Source organism: Mauremys reevesii, linkage group 5, assembly GCF_016161935.1.
Source record: "Mauremys reevesii isolate NIE-2019 linkage group 5, ASM1616193v1, whole genome shotgun sequence".
NCBI classification, from domain to species: Eukaryota; Metazoa; Chordata; order Testudines; family Geoemydidae; genus Mauremys; species Mauremys reevesii.
In genome coordinates this window covers 19,388,285-19,405,605 of record NC_052627.1, presented here as the reverse complement: position 1 = coordinate 19,405,605, position 17,321 = coordinate 19,388,285, and the positions used below count along the sequence as shown (strand labels likewise).

Sequence of the window (17,321 nt, the reverse complement as noted above, 5' to 3'; positions counted from 1 at the left end):
TACACATTGTGTATGCAGTAGTAGTAGTAATTAAAAACAGAAATAGTTTTGAATCAAAATATTTTTACTTGCTGTCAGTATTTGTTTTTGGAATTCATCTTTTATTTAAATAGTTTTAATGTTTTCTGTTTTGTGTTTGGCTGCAGACTTTAAAAATGAAAACAAGTAAGCAACTTGCTTTGTATAATTTCTTTCTCTCTCTTACCCAGAGAATTTTTACGTTTGGCAAATCCTTTGAATTGTGGCGCTTGGGACAAAAAGCTGTTGAAACTGTACCGAGTGCACAAACCCAGCTCATTAAGCTATGAACCAGAGATGAGAAGTAAGTGTTCAACATCAGAAATATATTTAATTGGTGTTCCTCAGCAAATCTGATTTTATATCTAATCAAAATGTATAGGTAAACTTCCAGAGAGGCATTGACACATAATGAAATAAATAAATCTGAATGATTTGATAGGTTTGTTTTTTTTAGTTACTAAGGGGAAAAATAGCTATCCAATTATAATTAAAAAGCATTATTTTCACAAAAGGTCTTAGCAACAGTATAGGATCTGTCACCACTTAAACTAACTTACTAAATAAATAAATCCTGTGAGGAATATATAACTTCAAGGGACACAATCTACTTAACTATCACTCATCTCTGATTTTTAATCTTACTTTTACAAATAGCATCTAAGATTACAGTAATTCAAAGATACTTTGTGTATTTGTGACAGCCCTTTCACTATTTCTGCTGCAATAATGGCTTAGGCTCCAGCCACGCAATTGGTGCACGAACTCAGATCCCTGAAACAATTCCCATTGCATAAGTGGGACTCAGTGTGATTTGTAAAGATGTGTCCTAGCATAACTGCAGGATCAGGGCCATTTTCAGCTTTCCTCTGTCTTTTAAATGGCAAAAGGTGAGAGGGAGAGCATGAGGGGGCATTGGAAAAACATTTTTTCAAAAATAAAAATTGTGATTTGAAAATCCATAGAAATTGGCAGGATACATAAAATTAATTGCAATTCAGTTTTTAAAAACTGATTTAGTTTTTAAATTGGTGGTATATCTTTTTAATAGGAAATTCAGAAAAATAATTGTTACTATTCATTGTCTTTGACATACTAATATAGGACTGAAAGGGACATCCTGACTCATTGAGTCCACTTCTCCCTCCCTCTCCCCGTTCGCCCCCACCCATCCCCATTTCAGGCCACTGCATCATATAATCCATTCCTAAATGTATCAAGCTCCATTTTAAATGTAGTTAGGTTGTCTGCCCTGACTACTCCTCATGGGAAGCTGTTCCAAAACCGTACTCCTCTGATGGTTAGAGACGTTCTTCTAATTTCCATCTTAAATTTATTCATGACCAATTTATACCCATTTGTTCTTCTGCCAGCGTTGTTCTTTATCTGAAATAGCTCTTCTCCCTTCCTTATGTTTACCTCTTTGTTGTATTTATAGAAAGCAATCATATCCACTCCCAGCCTTCATTTTGGTAGGTAAAACAAACCAAACTCTTTTATCCTCCTCTAAAAAGAGAGGTTCTCCATTCCACTGATCATTCTAGTAGTCTTCTTCTGCACTGGTTCCAATTTCAATTCATTTTTCTTGAAAGAGGGTGACGAGAAGTATTCCAGATGAGGATTTACCAGTGCTTTTTAAAATGGCATTTATACTTCCCCCTCTCTGCTGAAAATTATTTATCATATGCATCCTAGATGATACATGAAAGATAGAGAATGTTATTCTGTATCAATTCATTCTCAACATAGTCTACATCATTGGCATACTTTAAGTTTGTCTTGGGTAGCATGTGCTAGGCATTGTTGGATTACAGGCACATGCATAATCTAAAAGTTTTCAAGACTAAAACAAGTAACTCTAGTAGTAGTAAGAACTTCAGTTTGTTATCTTGGTATAATTTGAAAAACTACTGGTAAGTAATATTGTAAAATGTTCAGTGAAAAAATGTATTTGACTTATTTTAGCAGTATGTTACTTATATATTCAGAAAAGACTCCAAGAATCTTTGAAAAATACCGTCTTTTCATTCACTCAATCTTAAAATAAAATTGTCTTCAGTACCCAAAATAAACCTGAGAGTATTAGAACAGAGCATCAGGAATTCTGTTTCAACAGAAAATCTGAGAGGAAGGAAAGGGACACTTGTGGCTGAGGCTCTGGACAGGGATTTAGGAGATCTGGGTTCAGTTTCCATCTCTGTCAGAAACTTTCTGATGACCTTGGGCAAGATATTTAATCTCTTTGCTTCAGTTTAGCATCTTTAAAATGAGGGTAATGCTACTCACAGAGGAGTTGATGACTAGTAAGCACCCATACCAGTTAAAGGGGCATGAAAAGTATATAAATAAATGAAGGCCTGAAAAAATGCTTTCTTCTGCCAATATATTTATTTTTTCTTGGCTTCTGTTGTAGGTAGTATGGTCACATCAATGGAGGGTCTGGGTTCTGACAGTGTGTTCAGCTTGCATGAAGATAACCACTACCGCATAAGCAGGAGCCTGCTAAAGCCAGCAGAAGGAAGCACAGTACCCCTGACGAGGGTGAAGTGTTTGGTCTCCATGACAACCCCACATGATATCAGACTTCACGGCTCGTCAGTTACTCCAGCATTTATTGAATTTGACACATCTCTTGAAGGATTTGGGTAAGGTCTTGCCACGCTTTCAAATAGTATATTGCAAAGAATATCTTATTCCTTTTTTCTTTCAAAGAAATGTGTGCAATTTTTAATTAGCAGTTTAAAAAACAAAAACAATCTACAGAAAGACCTACATACTCAATTCCTTCAGACAAAGGATGCTGAATTCAACTAATGAATTTGAAGCACTTTTTGTTACCTGTGGAAGTGTGGATGCCACTGATAATACGGCTTATTTAGATGATCATTTACATGCGCATGATGGGATCTTTTCAAATAAAGAAGAAACACAAGCATATACTAGCACAAAGAGGCCAGCTGCCAGGATTCAAATGAAGTCTGTGTCCCTAAAATTATCCTAAACTACCCTGAAACCTGGAAGGATTTGGATGAGAGTTGTATACTAGAGAATTATAGGCAAAGTAGAAATAGAACTAAAATTGTTTTGAAGCAGCAACTTTTAAAAGGAAATTGAGCCAGTAAGTGCAAGTCATTGTAGAACAATTTAATCACAGTAATTAGAGGTGTGATCCGTGTACAGGACTTAACTCTTTCTGTACTCTTTCTTAAGTCACTTAACCTCCTTGATGCCATTTTCCCATCTAGTAAGTGGGACTGTTTGTGAGGATCAGCTAGTGTTTACATAAGTGCTTGGAAGATTAAGATGTGGTGCTATAATATTCAGCAATTTTCTAACAAACATTTTTCCTAGGTTGCTTTTTAAAAGATAGAAGAAGCTTAAAACATTTTTCATATTTTGTCTTTTGAAGAGCCATACCCTTTCAAAACCACTATGAATGAATTCAAGTAATTTGTAAGGAAAATATCTCTTACTTCTGCATTTGTAGTGGACTCCACTTGGCTGGCAGTGAGACCCATGTCAGGTAACGCAGGCTTAAAAATACTGCCAGGCGATCTCAAGTCAGACAACTCTGAATGAAACCCTGCATGGTGGATAATTATTCAAAGAAAATCCATTGTCTCAAATTTCTCAAGTGGAATTCTATTTGGGCAGAAGCTTGCCAAGAAGGTTTCTAGTTACATGGACAAGCTGTTCTCAGAAAGGACTACAGGCTTTCAGACAAGAGGAGTAGCTCCTTTACCTTTTTGTCCCCTCACCCCACCCCGAAAAAAGTTACCAAAGAGGGAGAACTTTCTTATTTCAGGGGTAATACTTGAATGCAGAAAGCCAGAGGGAAGCTCAGATTGGGGAATGGGTTCAGTCCCTCCTTCCAGCCCTCATAGTTTGTATCATTGACTACAACCAGTTCTCCATCCTGAAATAGACTTACAGGACAGAATATCCCAATTATCAAGTGCCTGGTTCCAGTTTATTTCAGACAGGTTGGATTGGAGAGTATATCATGGATATTCTGGAGTTTGACTGCTCCACTTCCCTTTTTACATCCCCACTCCGACCTCACAAGGCACATATAATTAAACTATCCTGGATGCAATCTTGCAGTTTCTAGAGCTGGTAGAACCTGTACCTCAAGATGAAGTGTGCCCATTGCCCTACTCTATGTTGTTCATAATAAGAAAAAAGATCAACAGAGTTCCAGGATATGTTAGACCTAGAGAGGCTACAATAGTTGAAAGAGGACGACAAAATTCAGGATGGTGACTCTAGCTTTTTACTGCTATCACTGTGATTTCTTCAGGAGTCCTTTCAGGTTTCAATGGCTCTGTCAAGAGTTTATTTGAATATTCTGGTCACATCTTGTCATCAATCTCTTTGGTTCACCTATGATATCACAATCAATACAAAATATTATCGTTGGTCTGCTCTCTATCCCAGAATGCTTATAAAGTTATTAGTGATAAGAGCCAGGTTAAGTAGTTGAGACCCATTTTTATATGTTAGACAATACACTGATTAGACCATCTTCCTCAGGGGCCTCACCAGATCAAAGGGTTATTTTTAGTATGGGGAGCCCACCTGGAGCACAATGCAAAGAGGATATTGAGGTTAAGACTCCAGAGTACCAGTGTTTTAGACAGGAGTTGGTCAGGTTGCTTTTTCAGGATTTCCAGGATCACCTGAGAAGGAAGCACATCCTGATTCAATCAGTAAGCACAACCATAACATATGAAAACCACTGATGGGTCACCTGAAGTTCAAGTGTAAAGGTCAACATGATGCAGATTCTCTTGCAGGCAGGCAGGTCACCTAACTTGCACCAAGGCAATCCATATAAAAGTAAACCAGAACACAAAAGCAGACTTGCTATGTCATCAGTAGGTGGATAATTTGAAAATGTTTCTGAACCAAGAATTATTCAGTTGATATCCAGAGAGCTACCCTAGCTAGACCTATTTGCATCAAGTCAAAACCCAAACGTGAAGCTACTTTTCCCCAGGTCAGGGAAGCAGAACTGTGATTATGGGAAACAGATGGCCTGAATCACAGATGTCCTAATCCAGTTTGTCTACACTTTCACTCTCCACCATTAAGAAGAGTGATTCAGAAGGTTAGAAAGGGATGGGTGTGTGTTGATCATTCCACTTAACCAAGGATTTGCCAAAGAGACCATGCTACTCAAACCAAGTGGAGCTGTTACAGAGGTCTTTGTTCACCTTCCCAGTAGGCAGGATCTCTTATCCCAGGCCTTGCTCCTGCCTCCAGACGTAGATTACCTGAACTGAAAAGCTTGGCTACTGGGTGTCAAGTTCTGAACAAAATTAGGTAGCATCTTTCCTGGCCTCAACATATGCAACTGTTCTGGTACAATTCTCTTACTAATATCAAAATGATCACCATGACAAAAGAACAAGTATTCCAGCTTTTCTGTATTCTTCACCAAACTGTTTAGACCTGGCTTAAGACTACCACCCACCTTCCATCATATTGCTGGCCTTTAAGATAGGCAGTGTCATACATGCAGGCTTGGCTTGTCTCTCTCCTAGGTGACCTCATTATATTGAAGGTTTCTTAGGGCAGCATGACCATCTCAACCAGCAAGGTAGTTCTATCTTCCCTTCTGTTTTACATGAGGACACAGTAGCTATTTGGACTCCAAAGTTATTTGTCACCAAAGTATAAACTCTTCCTTATTTCAGAGGTAATCAGTCTTCCCTCGGTTTGCCCAAGGCCTCAGCAATTGAAAGAAGAAACACAGCGCATCCTAGATGTGGGAAGAGCAGTGGAAATACATCTTGTCAAATCTTGCCAGTCCAGGAAAACACTTTATTCCTTTCCTACCATCCTAAATACTTGGGCCTGAAGGTATATAAATCCTCCACAGCTCGTTAGATGCCTCTCTAAAGAATACTTATTTATAGATAAACTGATTACTTTAAAGGATCAGGGAACACTCAACACATTCCATAGTGGCATCCTGAGAAATGTCGTCAGCCACCACAGAGGAAATCTGTAAAACTGCTATCTGTTCATCCATTAGTACTTCTTTTTAAAGGACTATAGACTTGACTTTCACTTCCCTGCAGAAATATACTTTGGCACAAAGGTGCTCCAGGTATCTGCCATATACAGTGTAAGTTGTTTGGCTGGATATAGTGGAATTTAACAAAATAAGGGTGTTGAAGTTGTTTATATTAAATCTAATAAGAATTTAGGGTGAGACCCTGAATCCTTCTGATTCTTTAGCTGACACAGCTCCCAACACAAATTACACCAGTCCTAATGGCTGGGGTGAGTTATGACTGACTGCAGTATTGGTGTAAAGTGGCTATTGGACAGAGGCCCTAGAGCTTCATGGACAAGTGTCAACAGCCTCTGGTAGCTACAGTAAGACAGACACTGACAAAGTGTCTTGAGGAGAGTTCAGTCCTGGAAAGAAAATTAAGGGGTAATACATTTTTTGGATTCTCTGTGAAAGCAAGTGAATTCTAGTACAGTGTGGGCATGTTACAGCATCTTTTTCCAGGTTAGGTTTTTTTTACTTTATAAAGTAGAGATTGGAAAATTGCCTTGATATTTGGCTATCACAAACACTAATATAAAGATATTTTATTTGTTTTAACAGCTGTCTATTCTTGCCAAGTTTGGCTCCCCACAATGCACCTACAAATAATGCTGTCACAACAGGTCTTGTTGATGGTGCTGTAGTCAGTGGAATTGGAACTGGTAAGTACATACAGCTGATTACAATATTATATATTAATGACTCTGTACTATTTATGACTGCTGTATTGCTCTGTTAACCACAAAGTGATAGCAGTATTATATGTGCCCATCTCAAATAGTCTAGAGCTCTTCTTATATCTTATTTATATACCTTTCTATTGCTTTCCACTGCATCAGCAAAAAGAAATAGAAAATGTAGAAATGTTTTACGGTGAAAGATTTTTCAGCATAAGGTTGAACTGTGTAATAGGAATGTGTGTGATGCAAATGTACTGGTGTGTGTGTATGTATATATGAACACAACATAGTCAAATTTATTCCTTCAGAAGACATGTTAAGAGAACATTAAGATTGCAGTGTTAAATAGCCAGAACTCAAGAAGTGCTGTAATTTAGGTCACACATACAAATTGTTTTATACAATAATCCTTGTTGCATCATCACAATACTGTTATTTATTCAGGATCCCAACCTCATTCAGTGAATAGAATAAATGGTACAACATGTATTATTTTGATCTTCCTTTTTTAAGGAGTAGACCTCTGTCACATGTGAGCCCTGATCCAATTGTCATTGAAGTCAATGGAAAGATTCCTATTGACTTCAGTGGCAGTTAGTGCAGGCCTTCATTGTACATCATACCATTGATACACTTACGGCTCAATTCTGCTGTGCTGCATTGCTTACATTGAGTTAGTTCATTGACTTCATTTCACTAGATGTACAACAATGTACGCTATTGTAATTACAAACAGAATTAGCCCAGAATGGGAAACAGATTCATAGGACTCCTGTCTTAGTCATTAAGTACCCCTAGCATTCACTGATAGAATACTGTCCAACCTGAATGAATCAAGAATCCTGTGGAGATAACTGCATGTGCCAAAGTTAAGAATGCACATCTATAATCTAGAACTGTTTAACAGACAGCACTTAAATTCTCCTGTTTTCCCTGATTACAGGACTTGCTTTAGAGAACTGCCTCATTCAATGTGAACTTTAAGAGATCAAATGAAATGAGGTAAAGCTCATACAGATAGGCCCTTTGAGGCATGAGTCACCAAATTCCATACACATTGAAGCACACTACAGCCTTTTCCTTTTATACAGAAGTCTCATAATTAAAAGTTTCCCACATGTGAATGAATTGTGATTTTTTTTTTGGTAATAATTATAGCCCTGTCAAAACAAAACAAAGTTCACTGTGACACTGAAAGTGCCTAAGGACTATGACCCTGTCAAATTTCAATTATTTTTTTTCCGAAGAACTGACACTGAGTGGTGGGGACACTTTATAAAGTGGAAAAGCGGGCTCTTTTCACTTTCCTTATATATATAATCTTCAGCCAGAGAGCAGACTTATAAAATTTCAGCCCAGAAAGTGAAAGCTTATAAGCAACTGCCAAAAGGAACTTTAGAATGGAAATGCTTGTGCAACCTTAGCTATTGCTGCTACAACTATAATAAAATTTTGTTTTTTTGTTTTAGGGGAAAGGTTTTTTCCTCCACCATCTGGTTTAAGCTATTCAACTTGGTTTTGCATTGAGCATTTTAGTACACCTCCTAATAACCATCCAGTCAGACTATTTACTGTTGTGCGACGAGCAAACTCTTCAGAGCAGCACTATGTATGCCTTGCCATTATCCTCTCAGCAAAAGACCGATCACTAATTGTTTCAACTAAAGAAGAACTGCTTCAAAACTATGGTAAGAGGTGCTGTATTCTCATATTTTGATAGTATTATGGAGGTATAAGAATATCTTCAAAGTTAAGTTGATGTCTAGGTATTGCAGTTGATGGAATTTTCACTGAAATATTTCTTCCTCTAAATGACTTTTGCAACAAATTAAATGCAAAGCACACTTCTATTTCTATCTGAATTTTAAGGGTATCTTTTGAGAAGTTGGTGTGTGCATGTAAATAAAACGACCACCAACCTCAGTGCTACAGATTTCAGGGAGGAGAACCTCACCATTTTTCATAGTCTTTCTGCTCCTAAATTAACTAACATGTTTGCTTCAGACTTTGTGCTGTGGGTCAGAAATGCAAACCTTACTACCATTACTCTAATAAAGCTAACAAGACATACAAAGGTTACATACATTCTTCACCTTAGCACATTTTGGCTGTGCCAATGCTTGCTGGCCATTTGGAAGAGATCAACCATTTACTTCCAGTCTTAATGTTACAATCATTCTGCAGAAGTGCCTGCAGAGGGCATGTGGTCTCATGCAGTATCTGTGACTGTGGGTGTAAGAATAATGATAGGCATCTGAATAATTAGAGTTAGCTGTCTGTATTGATACTCTTTAGAACTTTTTTAAAGTAGCATTATTAGATATGGAAGCTGCTATTATATTTTCCTCTAATTTTACCAATCTTGAAAAACATACTCTAATTAAACCAAGTGTAAGGGAATAACAAAGGTGTAAAGATTCTGCAAAGAAAGTTTTCAACCTAATTTCAAACTTAATTTACGTGAAAACTAGAAATTACCTTGAATAAGAAGACTAAATGTGTGTGAATGTAGAATTCTTTATAACTTATATAAAGATTGAGTCAATAATGCTTGTAAATTCCTAGTCTTCTGGAAGAGACGATTAAAATTAAAAAGGACAACTTTCAAGGCTATAAATATGTAGTCGAGGTTAATGCTTCAAAAGTAGGTTAAAAGGTATCCTTTTATCACTGAAGTCGGATGCTATGAAAGAGTTAATTTTTTTCGGGTAGGTCTAACAAAATTATTGTCTTTTAAATGGGCTTGAAACAATATGAACAGGTAATCCAGACTCTAGATGAAAAGTAAATTCAGCTAGTTATTAAAACTTATAGCTCTCAGAGTAGCAGCCGTGTTAGTCTGTATTAGCAAAAAGAACAGGAGTACTTCTGGCACCTTAGAGACTTAACAAATTTATTTGAGCATAAGCTTTTGTGGGCTACAGCCCACTTCATCTGATGCACTGGAGCTACATGCATTAAGAACTTTCATGATCTGAATTACTTGTAGAAAGTTGAGCAGATCATACTTTCTAGTATTCCTCTTTTTTAGTCTAATTTCATATTCATATTGTTACAAATGTCAGAAGTTCAAGAAATAAAAATGAAAGACTTAATAGCCATAACACAGTGGGTTCTAAAATTCTTCAATCACACAAGTATTGTTATACCTCTGTTTGTGAGACTGTAGACTCTTCTTCTTAGGAGAGAAATATATCTTGATAAATTTGTATAATTTCTTTTGCCTGCATGTAAGCCAAACTTGAACATTTCAGGCTTCAAGTGGTATGTTTCTCACTCTTCCAAGTAGTACTGGATTTGAAAAGGCATTGTCAGAAAAGACCTGAAGTTTTCTGACAGGTTACAAACACTATTTTTTAATTGGCTTGGAAAATCTGCTCTGGTAAAGTGTCACCCTACTATTTTCTTATGATTGGCTAGTGTTGTAAAGTGTGAAGGAAATAAGTACCTAAGAACTGATATTGCAAGCCTGCTGGAGGTTCCAGTTTTGAAAGTGTTGATGGTATTTTGGATTGAACTGTTTACTTGAGGATTCCTTTTGTAATCAAGAATTGTGTACCCTTGAAGTGTTTGGCTTGTGAGAAACAAGTCTGAAAAAGATGGTGTGTATTTATAAGCTAGTTCTGGGTCACCTGGTTTTGTCCTTCTTTTTCTTGAAATCTATAAGGAAATCAGAGCTTTCCCCAGATGCTGTCACTAAGGTGAGAAGTGAGTGGTTTCTTTTGCCTGAATAGACAAAGATGAAAGGAAGGCTGAGAGAACTCAGTTTCTATTAAGTTGTTCCCTGGTAGATGTATCTTCAAGGTTTTCCCCCCCACCCCCAGGTCTAAAATAGAGCTTGGAGCAGTGACTGCATAAGAAGCTAGTGTAATTGGGTCTTGGGAATTGTTCATGTCTTCCAAAATTAAATTTAAAATGCTCGTTACGCAAAATGAGCAATGTTTCAGTTAAAATAAAGCACATTAAATGTTTTGAAAATGAAATCAGCAGTTCTTTTTGAAGAGTTAAGAACTAGGAAAGAGCACAGTATAGTTCTGGTCCTGCTAAAACACTAAACTGCAGTGTTAATTTTGGCAAATTATTTTAAACTCACTGACTCCCCAGATATAAATTGAGGATAAGAAGTCTCATCTATGTTACACACACATTTTGAAGATTGATTAAAATTCCATACATGTTATGTAAAAGTAATTATTTAATAGTTTTAAATAAAATTGATACAACTAACTTATTGTTTTCCTATTTACTTGGTAAATTTGCTTTGAAAGAAGTCTGTTTTTAAGACAATTTCCAGATTGAGGCAAAAACTATTCAAATTTTGACAAAATTTCCTGTACTTTTCCAGTGGCCTTAGTCAATGTTCTGATTTATATTATTTTCTTTCTTAATCTCATGAAAGATTATTGAACTGTTATTTCAAGGTATGTCGAAATTGAGAGTTTTTTAATTTGGCAGTTCCGTTTTCTCTGTACAGTAGTTGAAAAAGGGAAAAAAAACCTCACCAAAACATTATCGACATATCTGAGAGAACCAGCATCACAGGTCAAAGTTCCCTATGACCTTATGAAAACTCATCATCTGTGTCCCACCTTTATATGACTTGGTCACTAGTTAATCCATCTCTTATAAAGTTTTTAATGATGGTCCTTTGTACTAAATTTGCGTAAGATTATTTAGAGTGGGATTTTCAAAATTGTTGTCCTACATCTCTTCCCACTGAAGTCATTGGTAAAACTCCTGTTGACTTCAGTGGGATTTGAGTTGGGACAATGTTGAGCAATTTTGAAAACTCCACCCTTAGTACTCTTATAGAAAGTACTAGAGTCTTGATAGTACATCATTTTGTGTCACTTAAGTACTTCCACAATGAAAATGAAGAAAAGTATTGCTGCAGGAGATAGGGCTTCAAGTTACTATTTCACAGCAGGTAAGAACAATAAGAGAAATGAAGTAAAATTAATCTGTGCCCTTAGGATTTTCTTGGATAAAAAGTAAAGAAACATAAGTGTGGAAACTGTTAAAACTAATAATGCTATACCAGTTTCTCTTTCTGCAACTCTGTAAGGGAATTCATATTATCAGACTCTGAAAATACATGCTCAATAAAGTAAACTTGAAAAATTCTGTGTTCACGTTCATTTTAATTGAAAGTAAAGCAATATTTGATAATTTACTCAGATCATGTAACTTTTTATTGGGTTTTTGGTTGCCTTCAGATGTATGTGTTTTCTGAAATGTCAACCTTAATTTATTGATTTATAATATTTTAATGTAAAGTCTAAGGAAATAGAGGAGTAGACTGTTATGATAGCCACCATTTCCCATTAATATTCCTTTTAGTTGATGACTTCAGTGAAGAATCATCCTTCTATGAGATTCTTCCTTGTTGTGCTCGATTTCGCTGTGGTGATCTCATAGTGGAAGGCCAGTGGCATCATCTCGTTCTGGTGATGAGTAAAGGCATGCTGAAAAACAGTACAGCTGCACTTTACATTGATGGATTGCTTGTTAATACTGTGAAGGTGGAGTAAAATCTTTACATTTTAACTTTGTGTTGTTCCACTAGGCTTGCTAGATATTCTTTTACATCATACTGATGTATTTTACTTGTGCCCATGGTGATGGAGCACCATTGCTTTCAAATAGAAAAGACTTTCTAAGTTCCCTGCATCATTCCTTACACGCACTAACTGTAACAAATGTTCTACAACCATCCTCCTTCATTACACAATGTTGATTCAGGCCTCCTATTATTAAAAGGAAAGCGGTAAAAAACAAAATCTATTATGTGCTTTGTAACAACAATGGGGGCCATCATTCATTATTGATAGGATTTGAATCATGGTGATAGGTGCGGGAAGAGGGTGGGGTGGGGGAGTGCCGCAGCACGCCCAGCGGGGCTCAGCTCCTGCCGGCCCCAGGGCTCTGCTCCCGCCATCCCCATGCCTGGGGCTCTACATCTGCCCCAGCTGTGGTCCCAGCCTTAGCCCCCTTACTCCTGTCTGCTTCCCCCTCTCCTGGAGCAATGGCCCTGCTCCCAGCCCCAGTTCTAGGGGGCGGGGGGGGGGGCGCGGACAGAGGTAAAGGCAGGTGCAAAGTAAACAGAGGGCTTTGCAGTTTCGCAAGCTTTCAGCACCCCCACTATAAAAAGTGTTCCAGTGCCACTGAGCCTGGATGTGCCACAAAGTCAGTAATCTTGTGCAAGTTACTTAACTTCTGTGTTTCAATTTCCCTTTAGCAGCATAGGCACAATTATCTCAAGAGAAATGTTGTCAGGATTAACTAGTTAATGTTGTACATATATATTTGAACACATGAAACACTTTCTAAATTTCCAAGTTTTTTTGTGATAGCTTTGTACTCCTCCTAACAGCTTTGTTGCTTGTTTCTCTTTTACAGCTTCACTATGTTCACAGTAGCCCAGGCGGGTCAGGTTCTGCTAATCCCCCAGTAGTGAGCACAGTTTATGCCTATACTGGCACACCACCTGCCCAACGCCAGATCTCCTCCTTGGTTTGGCGTCTGGGACCAACACATTTCTTAGAGGAAGTCTTGCCTCTTTCAAGTGTTAGCACCATTTATGAGCTGGGACCAAATTATGTTGGAAGCTTTCAAGCAGTGTACATCCCATGTAAGTACAAATAAATTTGTTGTAAATGATTTTAGGGAGGATTATCTTTTTGGATCTTTTTTAATTCTGAATCTACCCTGTGAACAATGGAAGCCCATTTACTTACTGTTTGAGGAAAAGTGAGGGCCCAGCAACTCATAGGAAAAGATGTTACTATGAACCAAACTCTTAAGAGCTCAGAATTATCTCATAATTATTATTTTAACATATGGACTGTGAATAAATTCTTGGTCTCCAGCATCAATATATAATATCATAATTCTTTTCATTGATCCACTGATTTAAACAAAGCTATATTGAAATATAATTGCTTATAGTGCCTAAACATAGCTCAACTGAGAATAAAATTACACTGGACAAAATGTAGTGCATACACAATTATTAAGGGTTTATTGCAAACAAAGGAGAGCAATGGTTACATTAGTATTGTAACCAGTTTTTGAGAGTTCTTTTTGGAAATGGAATATGGTGATGGTATGGTGATTGAGCTGTTCCAGAGAGAGCTATTCAATATGTTTCCCAGACTGTGGGTTCCTCCTCATTTGCTCTGACATGATGATGAACAGCCATCATCCAGGATTTTCCTACTTTGTAGAACTCCTTTTGCCTCTGCATTTAGATTCCTATCTCACTGAAAGCAACATGCAGGAAGGAAATTTCCATGGCTACCTCTGATAGTCACAGAACTCTCAAGCACAAAAGGCTAAAGGAAAAAAAGAAGAAAAAAAACATAAAATAAAGCGTATAGCTTCTTACAGTAGCTTTTTCCCACAGGGACTGTAACATTTTTCTGCTGTCACTGAGAAAAACTTCCATTATCTCAGAGGAGTGAGGCAGTGGGTGAAATGAGCTGTGACAGAAAAAACTAACCACAGAGCTTGCCTGAAGGATGAAAGAATCTTTCCCATGATGCCAAAGGCTGTCCCAAAAGTTGCAGCAGAGAGACAGCATTTGAAGTGGTGTCTGGAGCTGAGAAGGAAAAAACTATCATTCACAAAGAGGAAAGAAGCTCATCTTAGAGGCCTTCCAACCAGCTCCCAAGATTTGAGGAATCCTTGTTAGAGACCTGTTCACAACAAAATTCAGTGTCAAGTGCTCCTTTTTCTGGCAGCAGGTATCCAGACCTAATAACTTTAGCTCTGGACCCATTTTCTATTCCATTAATCTTTTCTCTAGATTACTGTCCTCCTGCTCATGTGGTGAATCCTAAAGAAAACTGCTCAGCACAAGACTTCTTAAAACCTAATTGCCAAAAATGACCAAGGCAGGCTTGGCACATGGACCTAGTGATGCAAGAAGTAAAGAGCCCTATGTCCTTATGCAAAGACCTTATTCAGTAGGGTCCAATGATGACTCAGACCCAGTACTCCTGAGTCATTTCTCCTGACTCACTGAAGCTGAGCTTCTTCATTGGGGATGTTTTAGGTTGTACTGCACCCATGAAAAAGTGACCACTTTCACATTCTTCCTGAATAAGCTGAGTTTTTCCATGTGATGGAAGGCAAAGATTTTTTTTTCTTTCCAGCTAGGCAGGCTAGAATGTTCTTGTCAAAGGCCTAGCCACTTGTTCCTTTACTGTGTGCTGTGCTAAGCACTGTAAGGGGTTTGGTAGATGGTACAACTTTGGGGCCTTCTTCCTTGGTATCAGATTTCCCTGAAGGGTAGGTGTCTTTTTCTGCTCTCAATCTGGTTAACTTCCCAGTGTCTCTGCGTAGTCTGAACATGTATAAAACTGCCTTCAAGCCTCCCTGCTGGCAGATTTGCATTTTTCTCCCTGAGGGTAGTTGTTGAAGACCAAATCCCTTACCTAGGAGAATAGGATAGCTCTCTGTTTTCCTGCAATCCTCTGTGTTGGGTCTTTCAGAGAGAGAAACTGGTCTCTCTAGGTCATTTGCCCCCATCATATATTCTGTCAAAAGTCTTGTCCCTCTTTCAGCTAACCAGGATGCCTTCTTTCTAAGTTTCGGTCCCAGTCTTAAGCCATAAAGAGAAAAACCTGGCACAGTCTGGACCCCAGAAGCGTTCTCAAGATATACCTAGATTAGAAATCTTCAAGGAATAGTCTTCCATTCATTGTCTTGATGGGTTAAAGGAAAGACCCCCAGACATCAAAATATGACATGAACAAAGTATCAAATCTGGTATGCAGGAGGCTTAGGAGAACCACAGGTATTCCCTGTCAAGTGAGTTTTAGAGCCTGCTCCACTGGAGCCATAGACACTTGCTGACCCAGAGAGACGAGACATTAAGTGAACAAGATTTGCACTGCACTTCTTCACTAGTCATTGCAGATGCAGCTCTACCGCGCAGGGGTGGAGCAGAACTTTGTGAGAAGCATCCCCTTCCAGGGCAGTGGATTCTCTTTGCCTTTCTGACTTCCTCTGGGGCTTCAGAACCCTCTTCTAATTCAGCCTTGGATCTCATTCTCCTTTCCTAGAGTATTATTCTTAGCAGAGTTTATTGTCAGGTTGTTGCAAACCAAGCCACAGATAGGCAAATAATATTGCTGTTTACCGGCTAATTTGGTTTCCATGGCTTGATCACAGCAGTGCATATTCCCATCCTAGTGAATTTTCTAAGACCAGGCTTTGGTAACAGACTCGCCTTCTTAGCAAGGTAAATGGGGTGGTCTTAACAGCTCTCTTTCGGGTCAGAAAGAAGCGGGGGAAACAGCCTGACTTCGTTGCCCATCTTGAATGAATGAGGAGGGGGAAGCCAGAATTTGTACTGTCGGTCACAGACAGCATACTGGCCATTAAGAATGAATATAATTTACCTTTGAATAGGAAGGAAAATAAACGTATTGCTGTTTTTAAAAATAGGGCCACGTTACACAAGTTCTATGCCTTGTATATAGGCTCATACTGTACACAGTGCTGTTTGATGTTGACTCTGTCTTTAGAAGGATTATTCAGAACCACTGAATTTATTTTGGAGGCCTTTCTCTAGAGTACTGGAATTTTACTTTTAAAATTTACTCTACAGAAAAACAGTTCTGGTTTTAAAATAAGTTTTTCTTATCTTAAAGGTAAAGATTCTAAATCGGAAGGAGTCAGCCCATCTCCAGTATCTTTGGTACCAGAGGAGAAAGTCTCTTTTGGTTTATATGCACTCTCAGTTTCTTCACTTACAGTGGCAAGAATAAGGAAAGTTTACAACAAATTGGATAGTAAAGCTATTGCCAAACAGGTATGTTAGAAAACACATGGTATTAACTTCCGAAATTTGCTAGATTAAAAATGGTCTCAGACTTATAATTCTACATATTTTCACTGTTAATTTTTGTTTTTAATTCTGTCTGACATTTGGGCTCTACGCTGCTGTGATAGCCATCACCTATGCCCAAATTCACAAAGGTATTTAGGCTCTTAATTTCTGTTGAAATCTGTGGAAGTTAGGTGTTTATATACCTTTGTGGATCTGGGGCCTACTTACTAAAAATGTTCTGTGTTCATTTTTCTCTAAGATAATTTTTTTTAAACTGCATTGCACCATTTTATGGGATGATGCTCTTAGATGATCCTTTCCATTAGAATTACTAATGCCTGTTTTATTCCTTTTTTCCCTTTATCGCAGATGCTTATTGTAATTCCCAATGAAAATATTTAAGGCCATACTGTAGAACAACAAAGTTGATAGTAATGGAAGTAAACATTACTAATGGCCCGATCTTCTGAATGTGCAAATGTGTGTTGTTCCACTAACCCTCATGTCCATAAATGTTTGAAGGTTCTAAGTTAATGCACTTTTGACTAATTTCCTTTACTTGGAGCAATATTATGTCTCTAATTTTTACTCTGATTTGTGAAACTGATAATCAGTCTAACAAATGATATTCTTAGCTAATATAATTGTTTTAACTTGTCACTGAATTGATTAGTTATGGGATCACCATTTCTAAGTGTTGTAATTTGTTTCATAGAAATTA

The 17,321-nt window shown here is 37.7% G+C and overlaps 1 protein-coding gene across 10 annotated transcripts in view; it reads left to right on the top strand.

Moving 5' to 3' along the window:
* Nucleotides 1-17,321, top strand: part of WDFY3 (WD repeat and FYVE domain containing 3) — a 319,930-nt gene that overhangs the window by 186,722 nt on the left and 115,887 nt on the right. For 8 of the 10 annotated variants that reach the window (XM_039539787.1, XM_039539793.1, XM_039539790.1 and 5 more), the window contains 7 exons: nt 210-322; nt 2,429-2,663; nt 6,644-6,744; nt 8,232-8,450; nt 12,103-12,284; nt 13,162-13,393; nt 16,422-16,582. In XM_039539787.1, the coding sequence (XP_039395721.1) occupies nt 210-322; nt 2,429-2,663; nt 6,644-6,744; nt 8,232-8,450; nt 12,103-12,284; nt 13,162-13,393; nt 16,422-16,582 (1,243 nt within the window). The remainder of the gene's footprint in view (nt 1-209; nt 323-2,428; nt 2,664-6,643; nt 6,745-8,231; nt 8,451-12,102; nt 12,285-13,161; nt 13,394-16,421; nt 16,583-17,321) is intronic. The other 2 variants (XM_039539788.1, XM_039539792.1) reach the window with 1 other exon arrangement.